The sequence below is a fragment of the Onychomys torridus genome, chromosome X, assembly GCF_903995425.1.
Source record: "Onychomys torridus chromosome X, mOncTor1.1, whole genome shotgun sequence".
In the NCBI taxonomy this organism is placed as follows: Eukaryota; Metazoa; Chordata; class Mammalia; order Rodentia; family Cricetidae; genus Onychomys; species Onychomys torridus.
The window spans coordinates 94,221,112-94,235,011 of record NC_050466.1 but is presented as its reverse complement, the minus strand read 5'-3'; the positions used below and the strand labels follow the sequence as shown (position 1 = coordinate 94,235,011).

General features: G+C 47.5%; 1 protein-coding gene across 1 annotated transcript; it reads right to left on the bottom strand.

Moving 5' to 3' along the window:
- Nucleotides 1-2,977: 2,977 nt before the first annotated feature.
- Fgf16 (fibroblast growth factor 16) lies at nt 2,978-13,619 on the bottom strand. The gene is made up of 3 exons (XM_036173870.1): nt 13,082-13,619; nt 5,334-5,437; nt 2,978-3,974 (listed from the first exon to the last, which is right to left on the bottom strand). The coding sequence occupies exons 1-3, from the start codon at nt 13,353-13,355 to the stop codon at nt 3,729-3,731; spliced, it is 624 nt and encodes a 207-aa protein (XP_036029763.1). The 5' UTR covers nt 13,356-13,619; the 3' UTR covers nt 2,978-3,728.
- Nucleotides 13,620-13,900: the final 281 nt, after the last annotated feature.

The following is a 13,900-nucleotide window of genomic DNA, read 5'->3' as shown; positions in this document are numbered from 1 at the left end:
GATTTCACAAGTGCTTGTTTTGCCCCAGGAATGTCCTAACCATGAGGAAGGGATGCAGAAACGACTAAAATGTGGTCTCCTTACATGGTTGCATCCAAGACCAGGTTGCAGAGCTTACTTTTCTAGAATTCTCTTTAGGTTAGTGCAACATAACCCACCGTTTCAGCACTTTGGGGATATGGTGTCCATCTGCTGTTGATTGATGGTGTGGTGCTAGCTCATGTGTCTTACCTTCCCATTTCCAGAAATTATCTCTCCTTTGGAAAGTGGGAGTAGCTGGGATTACTAGTCTCTATCCACATGCCCCATTGATTTCCCCCTGAGGTGATCACCAAGAGCAAGCCCCTGCTGTGGCATTCTTCTAGTCTTGTCTCTTCTACTTCTATCCAGAGGGAAGAAGGACTGACTTGGCATTTGGGGGATTTCCCTGTCTCACTGATATGGCATTTTTTTTGCACATCCTGCTCTTTCCAAACTGGTACCCCTGGTCTTTCCAAACTGGAGCTAATGGGCCCATTTAAGTAGCAGTAGCCCTGTTTACAGAGAAATGTCACTCTCTTGTTGGTTACAGCAGATTTCATGTATCTCACAAGATGTCACAAGCTGTGGCTGGGCATCAAAAGTTCTAGGTAGCTGAACACTGTTAGATAGCATAGGTAAATTTTAGGTTTTAAAACCAAAATGCAGGGCCAGTGAGACGGCTCAATGGTAAAGGTACTTGCTGTCTAGCTTGACAACTTTATTTCAATCCCCAGGTGCCACATGGAAGAATTAGAGAACCAACTCCTGCAAATTGTCCTCTGACTTTCACACATGGCACATGCATGCCTACAGGCAGACAGATACAAATACATACATGTACATGCTAAATAAATAGAGTAATAAAAGTGAATTAAAAAAATAAAATCAAGGCGCAGCCAGGCATGACGGTATATGCCTGTAATGTCAGCACTTGTGAAGTAGAGAAAAGAGGATTAAATGTCATCTCAGCCCTAAATCAAATTCAAGGCAATCTTAGGCTATATAGAGACCTGTCTCAAAAAACAAAGACAAAAACAAAACAAAACAAAAAACAAACCTAACAATCCAAACAAACAAAAATCACGGTTATCAAGGTGGAAAACTGGGTGTGGTGTTACACATCTGTAGTCTTAGCACTCAAGAAGCTAAAGCAGGAAGACCACTTGCTCAAAGGAGTCTGAGGCCAAGCCTGGACAGCATAGCAAAGCCCTGTCTCACACAAACCAACCAACCAACCATCAAGGTTTGATGCTCGTTACTGACATGATAACCCAGGTGAAGTGGTGCACACATCAGCACTCAGGAGGCTGATGCAGAAGGACTGTGAATTTGAGGCCAGCCCAGGATATGTAGCAAGTTTCTGGGCCAGCCTGGGATACATAGGGATACCCTGTCTCAAAAGCTCGTAATTTTTTTTTAATGTAGCTGGGTTTTAATCTTGGAGAATTTTACAGATAGTGTCTCCTTTTCATAGTCCAACATAAACAACATCTCTTTGTTTTCCTTAATCCTGTTGGTTCTTCAAAGAAGACATTATCCTTATTGGAAAACACCCTAGAAAGCCTAGACCACTGAAATGTCCACCTTGGGGAATCCACCAATCAGCATGCTAGTTAATGATCATTCATGCCATGAAATAACTTTTTTTTTTGGTTTTTCGAGACAGGGTTTCTCTGTATAGTTTTGGTGCCTGTCCTGGAACTCAATCTGTAGGCCAGGCTGACCTCGAACTCACAGAGATCCACCTGCCTCTGCCTCCTGAGTGCTGGGATTAAAGGCGTGTGCCACCAACACCCAGCCTGAAATAACTTTTTTCCAGCACTAGGAATTGAACCATGAATGGGAGGTAAGGATTCTTCCACTGAGCTAGAGTACCAGCCCTCAGTAAAGCTCTCACCACACAGTCAAATTTGGTATGTCAGATATGTATCACCATAGGTGTGGCTTCTCTTTTGGACACCTAAATTTGGGTGACCTGTTATAGCTCTTTTGGTTTTGGTTTTCTATGGTTCTGGAGACAGTGTTGGGGATGGAATCGAGGAAGAACTATCCTAGATCCTAAACCTTTGTCCACCAGGCCTTCATACTGTTCATGCGCTCAACAAGACATTTCTCCCTTTGATTCCAATATCTGGAAACACCAGTCAGGAGTCCAGGGATTTGAAGACAAGATACCTTAGGACTGATCAGGGAGAGTGCTCTGAGGTACGCCTCCTTCTCTGGACTAACACTATCCAATCAATTCACTTATGAACCATTTGGTTGCAAAAACAAAGTCTCTTTAGGGTGTTAGTTCTCAAATTGTATCATACTATGCTTAGGAGTTCCCTGGAAAGTTTGATACCATGCAAGGTGTCTGGCCATGCCCCAGATTTCTGCTGATTTCTATCTCTGAGCAGTTGCCAGGTGAAGCTGCTAGGCAAGAGACCATGAGCTCTGAGCACTGCTGCTCTAAGGGGATGTGCTGACAGTTTCCCAGAGTACTCTAGGAGGAGCCTGGCAAGAGATGCTGGGGGTGGTCACAGCCAGAAGGATAATATCCTCTTGAAGGGAAACTGACTGGCTCAAAAACTCCTCTCCTTGCTGACTACTATATTACATTGCTTTACCTTCACATCTGAAGTAAAGGTCCCACGAGTTACATCTTTGCCCTTGGGGCTCAGGGCCCTCATTAAGTCCCTAAGGAAGATTCTTCTATGCCTAATCCTAAATGTTTACAAATGGGAGCTTCATTAAGAGCTGTTGGTTGAGGCCTTCCTTCCTAAAGTTCCAATAAGTCATAGGACCAGAAAAGTGTGCTAGGTCTTGAAGAAGGCCCCTAGATAATGCTGCCACACTGGATGATGGAGTCACCCAGCCCAAGCTGCATGAGCCTGCCATCAGGAATTCTAATGACCTGGAGAGAAAGAACCTGAATTTCTACTGAATGCACAAATCAACAGAATTAGACACTGGTTTATAATATAAAGACAATTTTATTGCCAATAAAAGCCTTTAATAACTCATTTTTTCCTGTTTCAGTAGGACCTTATTCTTTCTGATGAAAATCCAGTCATAGCATCTCTCATTAAAAATAAAATTATTTTGAAATAAATAAATATATAAAATAAATAGCATATACATTTCATAAATAGTTTGTCCTTATGCACAGTATCCATGCTTACATTTTAATATCATTTCCTTACAACCTACCCCTTACCTCCCACTTTGGTGGCAAGAAAACTGCACGTCCGGACGAATGAGAGATCTGCAGAGCCAGGGCAGGGATGGCTTGCAGCAGGGCTGGAGCCCCTAGGATTGTCCAAAGGACACTTTCTCAAAGCTCTGTAGGTAGCATCTGTGGCAGATTCCTTGGTCTTTCATTTGCACCCCGCCTCAAAGTATTTGGGTAGATTGTGAGGCAAGACAGCCTTGGCCCTTAGTGGGGCCCCCCTGTTCTTTGTCATGCCACTTCATGGGAAAGAACATGAGTAAAGCAAAAAGTATATACAAGACTCCCTCTGGCCCACCCCTCCTCCCATGTCCCTCCCCAAAATAACCCAACCTTGATATACACTTCGAACAAGGGGACAGCTGGGTCAAGTTGAACAGTAAGTGCTTCTCTGTTATCTAATTGATAGGAAGGACTCAAAAGCTACGAGTATATATCTGCAGAGCCAACCATGGCCACAGAGTACATGGGTCACAGAGGTGGCACTAGAAGTCCATTACCTATAGCGGAAGAGGTCTCTGGACATGGAGGGCAACTTAGAAGGATCTACTGGCCTGGGTAAAAAGTGAGTGAATTTCTGGTGTCGTTTAGTCCTGTATCCTTCCCGGGGTGAGCCGTCTTTATTCAGGGCCACATAATACTGTCTTTCCGAGTCCGAGTGTTTGTACAAGGTGGAGGCATAGGTGTTGTACCAGTTTTCTTCAAATTGTTCCCGGAAAACACATTCACGTGTAAGTTTCTTCTGTGAGGGTGAGAAAATAAAGCAGAGCCCATTAAATGACTATTCTTCCCATCCCAGTTTGCTGGTGGAAAAACCCTGAAATAGCAACAGCACATCAAGATCAGAAAATTTCAGTCCTGTCTCACTGTGTGACCAAGGGAATCTTTCTTCCAAGCAGCACAAAACCCTCCTGATTGTATCTTCGTCATCCTCCTTCACGAGCCACACAAAATGTTTTGAGTGTGATCTTTCCTGAAGGGAAAGAAGGGATTTGGAGGAGCTGGCCTTGGCTGGCTTTTTAAATGCCAGAATTTCTATTATGGCCTTCCAATGCCCCTCTGGCACCCACTGAGCTCACTTCCTACTTAGGGCTAATAATGTTGAATGCATTGAGATTACAGTCACCCACATCAACTGGCAGGCAAAGGCCATGGGTCTATATAAAGCTGCATGGGAGGTGAGTTGTGATCTCTCCTAATGAGCAGCCTGTCAGTTGGAAAGCTCAGAAAAGATCTCCTTGAAAAGCTCCTCCAATCTGGCTACTTCAAGCTGGCAGCTCCTGGGTTTCCTGCTTCTGGCCCTTTTCATACATGATCGGGCCACCATACTGTTTGCTGGGGTGCCCGATACCAAGTGCTGGGGACAGGCCTATCTTCTAGGTGTCAGAGAAAAATGTGTTCTGATTTCATGGTGTTGCCAGCCAGAAAGCATGCTATGTGACTCAAAGGTTCGAGCCAGGATACTGGGATCCCCTGAAAGGGTTAAGGTCAGTCAGCAAAGTCACTTACCATGTCCCAGTGCTGGGCTAGCTTCCAGAACATAGAAAATGTATTGCAGCCAGCCCATTCCTAGCAGGAGTTGGGGCTGTCACCAGTCCCTAAGACCATTCTTCATTTGTTGGTGTTATTTGGCCTTTGGGGTTCAGCTGAAGCAATCTGGAAATGGGGGGGGGTGCTGTGTTGCTAACTTGAGAATTCTTATTGGAAGGCTGGCTCTTCCACTGTGTGTGATTTTGTGCCTGCTCATCAGCTACTGCTCTGGGTACCCATTAAAACTAAGATGTGCTCTTTAGAAGTGTTAATGCCCCAAAGCCTGAGTGGCTACTGACAAACCAGCAGGGCTTCCTGTTATCACAGCACTAGCAGGCTCTGATGAAAAAGGCAAAAGCAAACGTAACACAGAAATCCTTGTTTGGATGGAGGGCTGAACAAGCAAAGGCGTTATGGAGCATAGCCCTGAGCAGCCAGGAACAAGACGACGCCAATCCTGTACGGTCGTAAAAGGGCTTTCAAGTGCTAGATAAGCAATTTTATCCTTTGCCTTAGGCTGTCCAAACACTGGCGGTAATAGCCTCTGATAAACAGAAAAGCTGAAACTTACTGATCCATAGAGCTCTCCTCGCTCATTCATTCCTAGGTACAGGCCAGAGTCCACTCCTCGGATGCTGATCAGCCCCACAGCCAAGCTGATAAATTCCAGAATTCCTGGGACAAGAAGTACACCACCATTCTGTTACTAACATGGAGCTAGGAGAAAGCTGGTTAGGTAACAAGAACTACAGGTAGACCTGGATATCCATGGAGGATCATCTGATGAACCCGTCCTTCGCAGCAAGAGATGAAAACCCCAGAGAAAGTGCTCAATCTCTCCAAGTCCCCGTTTTCCCATGTGTAAAATGAGGAAACAATCCTTTCCTCCACTTAACCCTGTGATTTTCTTTATTTTGTGGTGCAGGGCTTGGAACTTGGGGCATGCTAGGAAAGAGCTCTATCACTAGGCTATACCTCCAGGCCTCTTAGGTATGCTAGGGTGAAGAAACCACGGGAAGGCTTTCTAACAAATGCTCCATAATTACGGCATCAGTGCAGTGGAATGCCACACTTTTAAGAAATGGCCAAGCAGTGTTCCCAATGCCAAGCCACCATGCTCCTCCCTGGCCCTCACCTGCATTCCCTCGCTGCCCTCTAAGCTGAGTGTATTTTTCACCCTCTCAGCTCTCATGTCCTTAAAAACTGCACAAGGCTGTCAACTGCCTGTAGTTGACTAACGAATGCCACACAGGCCATGCACTAAGTTCGTCCACCTTGTTTATGGCAGGAGGGAAGAGTTGGCTTGAAAGCATTCGCAGCTTGTTCAGCCCCAAACTGACAAGCCTGTCAATCTCCTGCCCTCTCTCGAGAATTTAAAGTTGAGCCACAGCTGAGTTGGCAGGTAGTATTGGACTCCAAACCGACTTGAGATGTTGCAACTTTAAGGGGAAAGGGAAGAAATTAGAAATGTCCTTTTCACTGACAAGGTTAGAGGTGAAGATTGAAAAATGTTTTCATTTATCCCATGAGAAAAAAAATCAATTATGAAGAGGGTAAAGGGATACAGAAACTAAATCAACAACTAGATTATTCTTCTTCCTCTTCCTCCTCCTCTTCTTCTTCTGTTTGGTTTGGGTTTTTTTGAGACAAAGTTTCTCTGTGGTGCTCTGGCTATCCTGGATCTCGCTCTGTAGACCAGGCTGGCCTTGAACTCACAGAGATCTGAGTGGCTCTGCCTCCCAAGTGCTGGGATTAAAGGCGTGCGCCACCACCAGCCCTACTAGATTCTTCATTGATATTCCTCCCTCTAACTACATTGTTAGCAGAGGCCAAAAACTTGACACAGCTGTCTGAAAGCATACCCTGAGCTCACACACCTAGCTATCTTTTCATGGCAAAAGTACAATTATTAAAGGTAAAATTTTAAATATTCTACATAGGAGGAAGAACTGAGCTCACAGAGATAAGAAATTTGAGGCTGCCAAGATGGCTGAGAGGGTAGTAAAAGTGTTTGCTGCCATGTCTAATGATTTCAGTTTGATCCCTGGGACCCACATTATAGAAGCAGAGGACTGACTATGCTATGGCACATGCATATCTCTCTCTCTCTCTCTCTCTCTCTCTCTCTCTCTCTCTCTCACACACACACACACACACACACACACACACACACACACACACCACACACCCCCACACAGACCATATATATACATAATGTAATAAATACATAAATGTAATAAAGTTTTTTTTTTTTAATGAGAGAAAAAGTAGCTGGCAATGTAGCCCAGGCTAACCTTCTGCCTCTGTCTCCCAAGTGCTAAAGTAAAAACTTAGAGGCACTGCATTCTGCAATCAGGTTGAAAACCCCAGTGGGAAGTTTTCTGTGAAGTTCTAGTGGCTAACCCGGCAATGTAGGTAGTCAGTCAATCATGGTAGCTTTTGGGGTATGTGTTTGTATGGCTCATTCTGATCTATTAGAAGGATCTACAGTTCTGCCGCCAGTCTACAGGAGCCTTGAGGGTTGATCTTCTGCTTTCCATATTTAAATCCTCTGAGTCTTACCCTTATTCTGATTGTCAGTAGCTTTTAAACAGTTGTTTATTGTTGTTGTTGTTGTGTGTACTGCGTTTGACACATGGGTGTGGAGATCAGAGGACAGTTTTGGGGAACCACTTCTCTCTGTCATGGGTTCCAGGAACTGACCTCTAGTCTTCAGGCATGTGCAGCAAGTCTTGAACTTCTGAATCATGTGTCTCATCAGGCTCCTGACTCTTAGTAGCTCTCAGAGCACAGTGCAGATGGTTTCAGGAAGAGAATGCCATATGCCAGAAGGAAGGAAGGGCAGACGTGATGATGGGGCCAACCAACCATCGACTTAGTGAACACAAATCTTCAATTGCCCTGAAAGAGGCTCTGCTCTATTAAACATTTTTTGGGGGTGCGGGGGGAGCTGAGGATCGAACCCAGGGCCTTGCGCTTGCTAAGCAAGCACTCTACCGCTAAATCCCCAACCCACTATTAAACACTTTAATAAACAACTTGTAAGAGGACACAGGAGCACAGCTTCCCTTAGCCCCAGAGGACACACAGATGAGAGGGATGAGATACTCAAGAGCCAAAGAAGTTTCAAAAGGTTGGAAAACCAGCTTGCTCCATCAGAGTAAGCATAATTATAGCCAAAGAAAGTATTGCACCTTGGTCCCCTAAATGAGCTTCACAAGAGGTTTGTGTTTGGGGTTTTGTTCAAGGAGGGTGAGCATCACATGCACACAGTTAACTTCACCCCTTAGTTTCTGGCCCCTTACCATAGATGCACTGTTTGAGAGCTTTCCCATCATCTAGCTCCCTCTTTACATCTCTGTATCCTACCTCCATCCACCCTCCACTTCAAAACTGAACTTAGGGCCTTGCACATGCCAGGTAAGTAATCCACCACTATCTACCTAGCCCTACGGATTTTCTTGAGAGTGTACATACTTTCGGATTTCTGTGCACTTAACAATTTTTTTCTGTTTGGGTGTTGAACATTGAACCCAGTACCCAAGTATGTTGCATGTATTTTAATTATATGTAAGTCTGTCTGTCTCTATAGTGGTTGAGTATGGCCCAGTGAAACTTAAATAGCAATGGCTTCTGGGATTCCATTGAGCATTAAATAGCAATGGCTTCTGGGATTCCATTGAGCAGTTAGCTCATTATGATGGTGGTCAGCCGGATTATTGAAAAGCTAATGTAGAGTTGACAAGTGGCTCAGCTCACCTGCTTCCAAACCTGCCCACGTGAATTCAGTTCCAGGAACCCACGTGGTACAAGGGGAGAACTTCCCCAAGCTGTCCTTTGACCTCCACATGTGCAGCTGTGGGTGGCAGACATGCCTGGCCCAAACCCTCACTCATTCCCCCCACCTCTCTCTCTCTCTCTCTCTCTCTCTCTCACACACACACACACACACACACACACACACACACACACACACACATTTTTAAAGTTAAGGTAGGACTGGCAAGGTGGCTCAGTAGATAAAAGCAATGGCTGCCTAGCCTCCAACATGAGGTTGACCCCTGGGACTCACGTGACAGAAGGAAAGAACTGGCTCCTGAAAGTTTTCCCCTGACCTCCACACATGCACTGCTGCTTCTCCTTCCTCCCCAATGCACACAACAAAAATTAAAATTTCAAAGAGTTAATGTAAAACAGGTCAAATAAAAATTAAATATTATCTGGGGGTGGAGGCATACATTTGCACCGCTAATACATGTGGGTCTGAGTCAGAAAAATAGGCCAGACTGTGCTGCATAGGGAGACCCTGTCTGGAATACACAAAACCAAAACAAAAGAACAAGCAAACACCAGGTAAATTGACATATGCCCATAATCCCAGGGCTGAAAGGTTAGGGTTCCAAGTTTGAGGCCAGCCTGGGCTACATAGTGAAACAATGTCTTAAATCATTTAATTGTTTTTGTTTTTGAGACATGGTCTCATCAAGTTCAGGCTGGCCTGGAAACTGAACTCTCTATGCAGCTAAGGATGACCTTGAACTCCTGATCTTCTTGCTCCATCTCCTAGGCATTGGGATTACACTTTGATGCTTTTTAACAATTAAAAGTATATTAAAACCTAGTGTAAAATAGAAAACAAAAGTGGGGGTAGGCTGTATTCAGAAAGATCCAGTTACTAACACGAGAGAAGGGACTGCTCCACCCCTCTGCTCTGTCCTGGCAGGATCATGCTGGGCTTCTGTGTCCATCTGTGTCTTGAACGGGCTTTGGAAAAACAAGAGCATGCTCAAAGTAGAGTGGCCTATCTGGCAAGGAGATCCCAAGCCATTCTTTGATTCTGTTCTGGGTGCTAAACTCTGAGGGACACCAATTCTTGCTACTAAAGCTCTTTGCTTTGCTACGGCAGGTTACCTCTGAGCCTCCAATCACAGCAGTTGCCCCTTTCTCTAAGTATCCTATGTCTCAGACTACTCTGAGCTCATTAAGTAGCCGAGGGCAGCCTGTGATCTCACTTCCAGAGTCCTGGTGTGAGAACAAATCATGAAACTCAAGAGGTGTGGCCATTTGAGTCACCACAGTTTTTTCTCCAACTCTCTGTGAACCCTGATGCCAAAGGACAGATCATACAGGATGTCGCTTGGGTTGTGTCCAGTAACAGGGGTCTCCAACAGCTGGAATCATCCCTGCCCAGCTGTCTTTGGGCATCATTTGCTTTTGCCAACTTTCCTATTAGTTGGATTCAGACTGTGGGAACCCAGTGGCACATGATGATGGAACAGATATTTCTAAACCTTCTCCTGAATCCCAGCCAGCACGAAAGGGGAGAGAAAACAAGCCATTTTCATATTTTCCCAGCTACAGCTGGACAGGGGTGTTAACAGCAAAGTGTTGAGGCAAAGTATTAAGTAGACAAAGTTTGTCATCAGTTCTTACCCCTTCGAGGCCCAAGGACCTCCATCTCCTCTGCCTCATCTTGACCTGCCCACCTCATGCTCTGGCATTTTCTTGACAGTTTCCAGACTCTTCTCCTCTTACACCTCTCTCCCCAGGGCCTCAATCACAACGGATCTGTCCTGGGCCCCACTGTTTCAGGACCTAGCTGGATGACTGGCTAATGTGTCATTTAATCTGGTTCCCTCAGCCATGCTGTCAGACCCATCGGGGCCAAGACAGTGCTGCCCTGGCCCTTTGCCAACTACCAACCAGCTCGCTCAAACCCCAAAGCAGCTGCAGCAGCTTGCCCCATCCCACCTGGCAGTGGCCTCTCCTCCAGTCTGGCTCCCAAGCCCTGCTCTGTCAGTCCACAGGTGCCCCTCAGGAATGTCAGGCTCCCTGTGAACCTCATGTAAATGCCACCAGCCAGGCGGGGACTGAAACACTCCTGGCGACTGACTGCAGATGGAGAGCAGGGAACATGTGCGGTGCCAACAGGTTATTATTTGGAGTCGGGGCTGCACTTGGGCTCAGCCTGACTTGTTTAGAACACATGGATTCCAGGGTAATCCTTGGGGGCCCTGCTCTCCAATTACAACAAATAGCTATTTACTTTACATGGTCTTCAGAGACTCCCTCCTCCCCCCAAGCAGAAATCTATAATATTTTATATCTTAAGTCTGGCCTACTTTACCCTGCTGGAATGTTGACTGCTAAAGCACTTATGGAATGTTAAAGTTTCAATTTATTGAATACTCTGGCTGATTAACTCAAATGTAGAGGGCGGAGAGTGTGAGCAAACTCAACCACCACCTCGTCCTGTGCCAAAAGCTAAACTGAGTAAGAGTGTGTTTGAAAGTTGGCAGGGGAGGCTATGAAGAGACAGCTTTGACCAGTTATCATTTCCTTTACAGGAAATACACGGAACTGCCAAGAAAGCAGGGAAGGAGGAAAGGTGATGTGGAGGTGGTCTCAAGAAGCTTGTTTTTTCTAAAAGGCCAAACCCAAACTGAAGCAGCCAGTTAACAGCAGTGCAAACATCCCTTTCTCGGCCAGCTTGACTTCCTTTGGTTTCTCCTTAAACTTAACACCCTTAGCAGGTCTGGGAGATGAAAAGAAATCAAGATGTGTCTTTAGGGAGGCAATTAAAGACCACTTATCCCAAGAGCCTATTACTAATTTATGTTGACCTTGTAGATTAGTGCGCTCAGCTCAGGCGCACAGTCAGACTAACACTTACAGCAGCTAGGAGCAGTGTACAATTTCACCGATTTCTTTGCCGCCGCCCCACATTTCACGACTTTGCTTTTATGCATGTAAATGCCTACACATATGTGCGCTTCTTTTTTTCTATATGAACCAGTCCAATATCTTTAGGCCATTTCTGAGAGCCTCTGAGTTCAGGGTGGGAGTCCCATTCCTTACGAAGAAGAACAAAAGGGGACTGCAAAATCTCAAACGATGGAAGGGAAAGAAGCCAAGTTAACACTCCCTCTCCTCCCACCCCACCTCATCACCCTTTTGAGGACCTGCTGCAAGTTTATACAGACACCTGCACCCCTCCATTACCCCTCCCAACCTACTGTACTCCAGCTCTGTTTGAGTGCATTTTTCCAAGATGACATAGACCTCATTAGGGTTCCTGCCTGCTCCCAGCAAGGAAGACCAACCCTGGTCCTAGTTGTTTGCTAGGCTTGGCCTTAAGCTGGCCCTTGTCTGCCCCCTCCCCCGTCCCCATTTTCTTTTCTTCTCTTTTTTCCCTTCTTTTTAAAAACTGAGCACTCCAGATGAAGCTCTAGAAAAGCATGTAGAATGGGAAGATGGGAACGATGGGGGGGAATGAAGCATGTTTTGCTTGAGGGTAGGCATAGAAAATGCCCTTCTTGTATTACAAGGACCTTGGGAGGAAGCAGGGGACACTGAGAGATGGGGGAGAAAGGGTAACTGTCACAGCACCTATTTGATGGCTTAATAGACAATAGGAAATTTAAAATAAAAATGGCAAATTATTGAAGAGGGACATACATTTGCTTAAAAACCTAAAGATTTCCGTCGCAGATCGAGGTTTATATTAATCGTGTAATTAGTTCTGTATGTAGGCACGCAGCTGGGTGCTCTGAACAATCTGTATAGTTCCTGGCAGGCAGAGGCAATCCTGCCTGGAGATTAGATATTTCCTGTCCAGGGCCCAAGGGACACCTGTTTCTGGGGCTGACAGTGGGCTCAGGACAGTTTCCTCACGTGGGCAAGGAGTTCTGAGCAAAAGATGCCCAAGACTTGTGTCTTTATGCGATGGATACACGAGTTTTTCCTAGATTTTCAGGTACCCGGCTCGTGTCGTGCTGCCTGCATTGGCTCCTACCCTGGGCAGAGCCATTCCGAGGATGGCTAGTACCATGGCTGCCGGGTCCCTGCCAGATAAAAGTAATCCGGGAGCGGGCCGCCGGCCACCACGCCCATGGCCCGTGAAGGCTCCTGCTCTGAGTAATCAGCTGCTATGGGCCTGCCACCCTCGAGGCTCTGCCAGCCTCAGTCCCCTTGCCTCCTAGGCGAGGACTCCCGCTCCTCTCCGGGCTCCACCTGCTTCCATCGGAAGCCCGACGTTGGGCTCTCACGAGGAGCCCCCAGGTCCCGGAGGAGGGAGGGTGGAGCGGGTGGAAGAGGCCGCACCGCAAGGCGCCTCCGCCCCCTCCGGGGAGCGTCGCGGGGCGCGGGGGCCCCCGGGTCTCCGAGAGGCTTAGGGCCTTGCCACCGCGTCCCGCCCCGACGGGCCCGGACGGCACCCGGCCCGGGGAGACTCGGCGGGCCCCTGCGCGACAGTACCGCGCCGTCGGCTCCCCAGTACGCGGTCCACCCGCCTCCCTCTCCTCCCGGCCGCGTCCTCACCGAAGCGGCTGTGGTCGTGGCGGGTGCCGTGCACCGTGCCGTTGGGGAAGATCTCCAGGTGGAAGCCTGTGCGGCAGTAGAGCTGGCGGCGCCGCAGGATACCCTTCAGGTGGGCGAAGTCTGTGGGCGAGCCGCGCTGCAGCTTCCCCTCGATCTGGCCCAGGCGCTCGTTCAGGAAACCCGGGGAGTCAGCTAAGGGCACGTTCCCCAGAGCCGAGGAGAAGCCGTGCAGGTCCCAGTCCAAGGAGGCAAAAACGCCCCCCACCTCCGCCATGGCGGGGCTGGTGGCGGCGCGGGCCGAGCCGGGGCCGCGGGGCGCGAACTGCCTCTCCCCGCGGCGGGCGCGGGCGGGTCGGCGGCGCTCGCTCGCTCGCTGCTAGGCTCGGTGCTCTGCCCAGCTGCAGCACACGTCTGTTCGCGTCCAAGGAACTTCTTAGCGGCGGGGAGCGTGGGGCAGCGCGCTCCTGACCTTGCTCTCAGTTAAAGTGCGGCTTCCCCTCCGCATCCATCTCTCCTGGCCTCTCATAGCTGGCTTCGTGGAGCTATCAGATGCAAACGGCACTTTATATACGTACCCACTCCCCTTCCATTGACATATTGGATATTTAAATACAAGCCACACCTCACTGGCATCCCCTCAGAGATTGGTGTGTGGGTTCTTTCCTTTTTTCCCCCCTTCTCGTATCCATTTGGCTCTTTTTGGGAGAGGGGGGTGGAGGGGGGAGCGAGCGAGCTTCACTCCCTCTTTTATTATGAAAAAAAAATGGCAGGAAAAAGCTACACATTGCAGTGAGGCATAACTGCTTTTGGCAGGTTTTC

Excerpts from the sequence above, each read along its gene's own strand:
- Fgf16 (XM_036173870.1), bottom strand. The coding sequence starts at position 13,355 with ATGGCGGAGGTGGGGGGCGTTTTTGCCTCCTTGGACTGGGACCTGCAC. Across the intron at positions 5,438-13,081 it reads CCACGACCACAGCCGCTTCG|GAATTCTGGAATTTATCAGC; the intron begins GTGAGGACGCGG and ends TTCTTGTCCCAG. Across the intron at positions 3,975-5,333 it reads GAGGAGAGCTCTATGGATCA|AAGAAACTTACACGTGAATG; the intron begins GTAAGTTTCAGC and ends TCACCCTCACAG.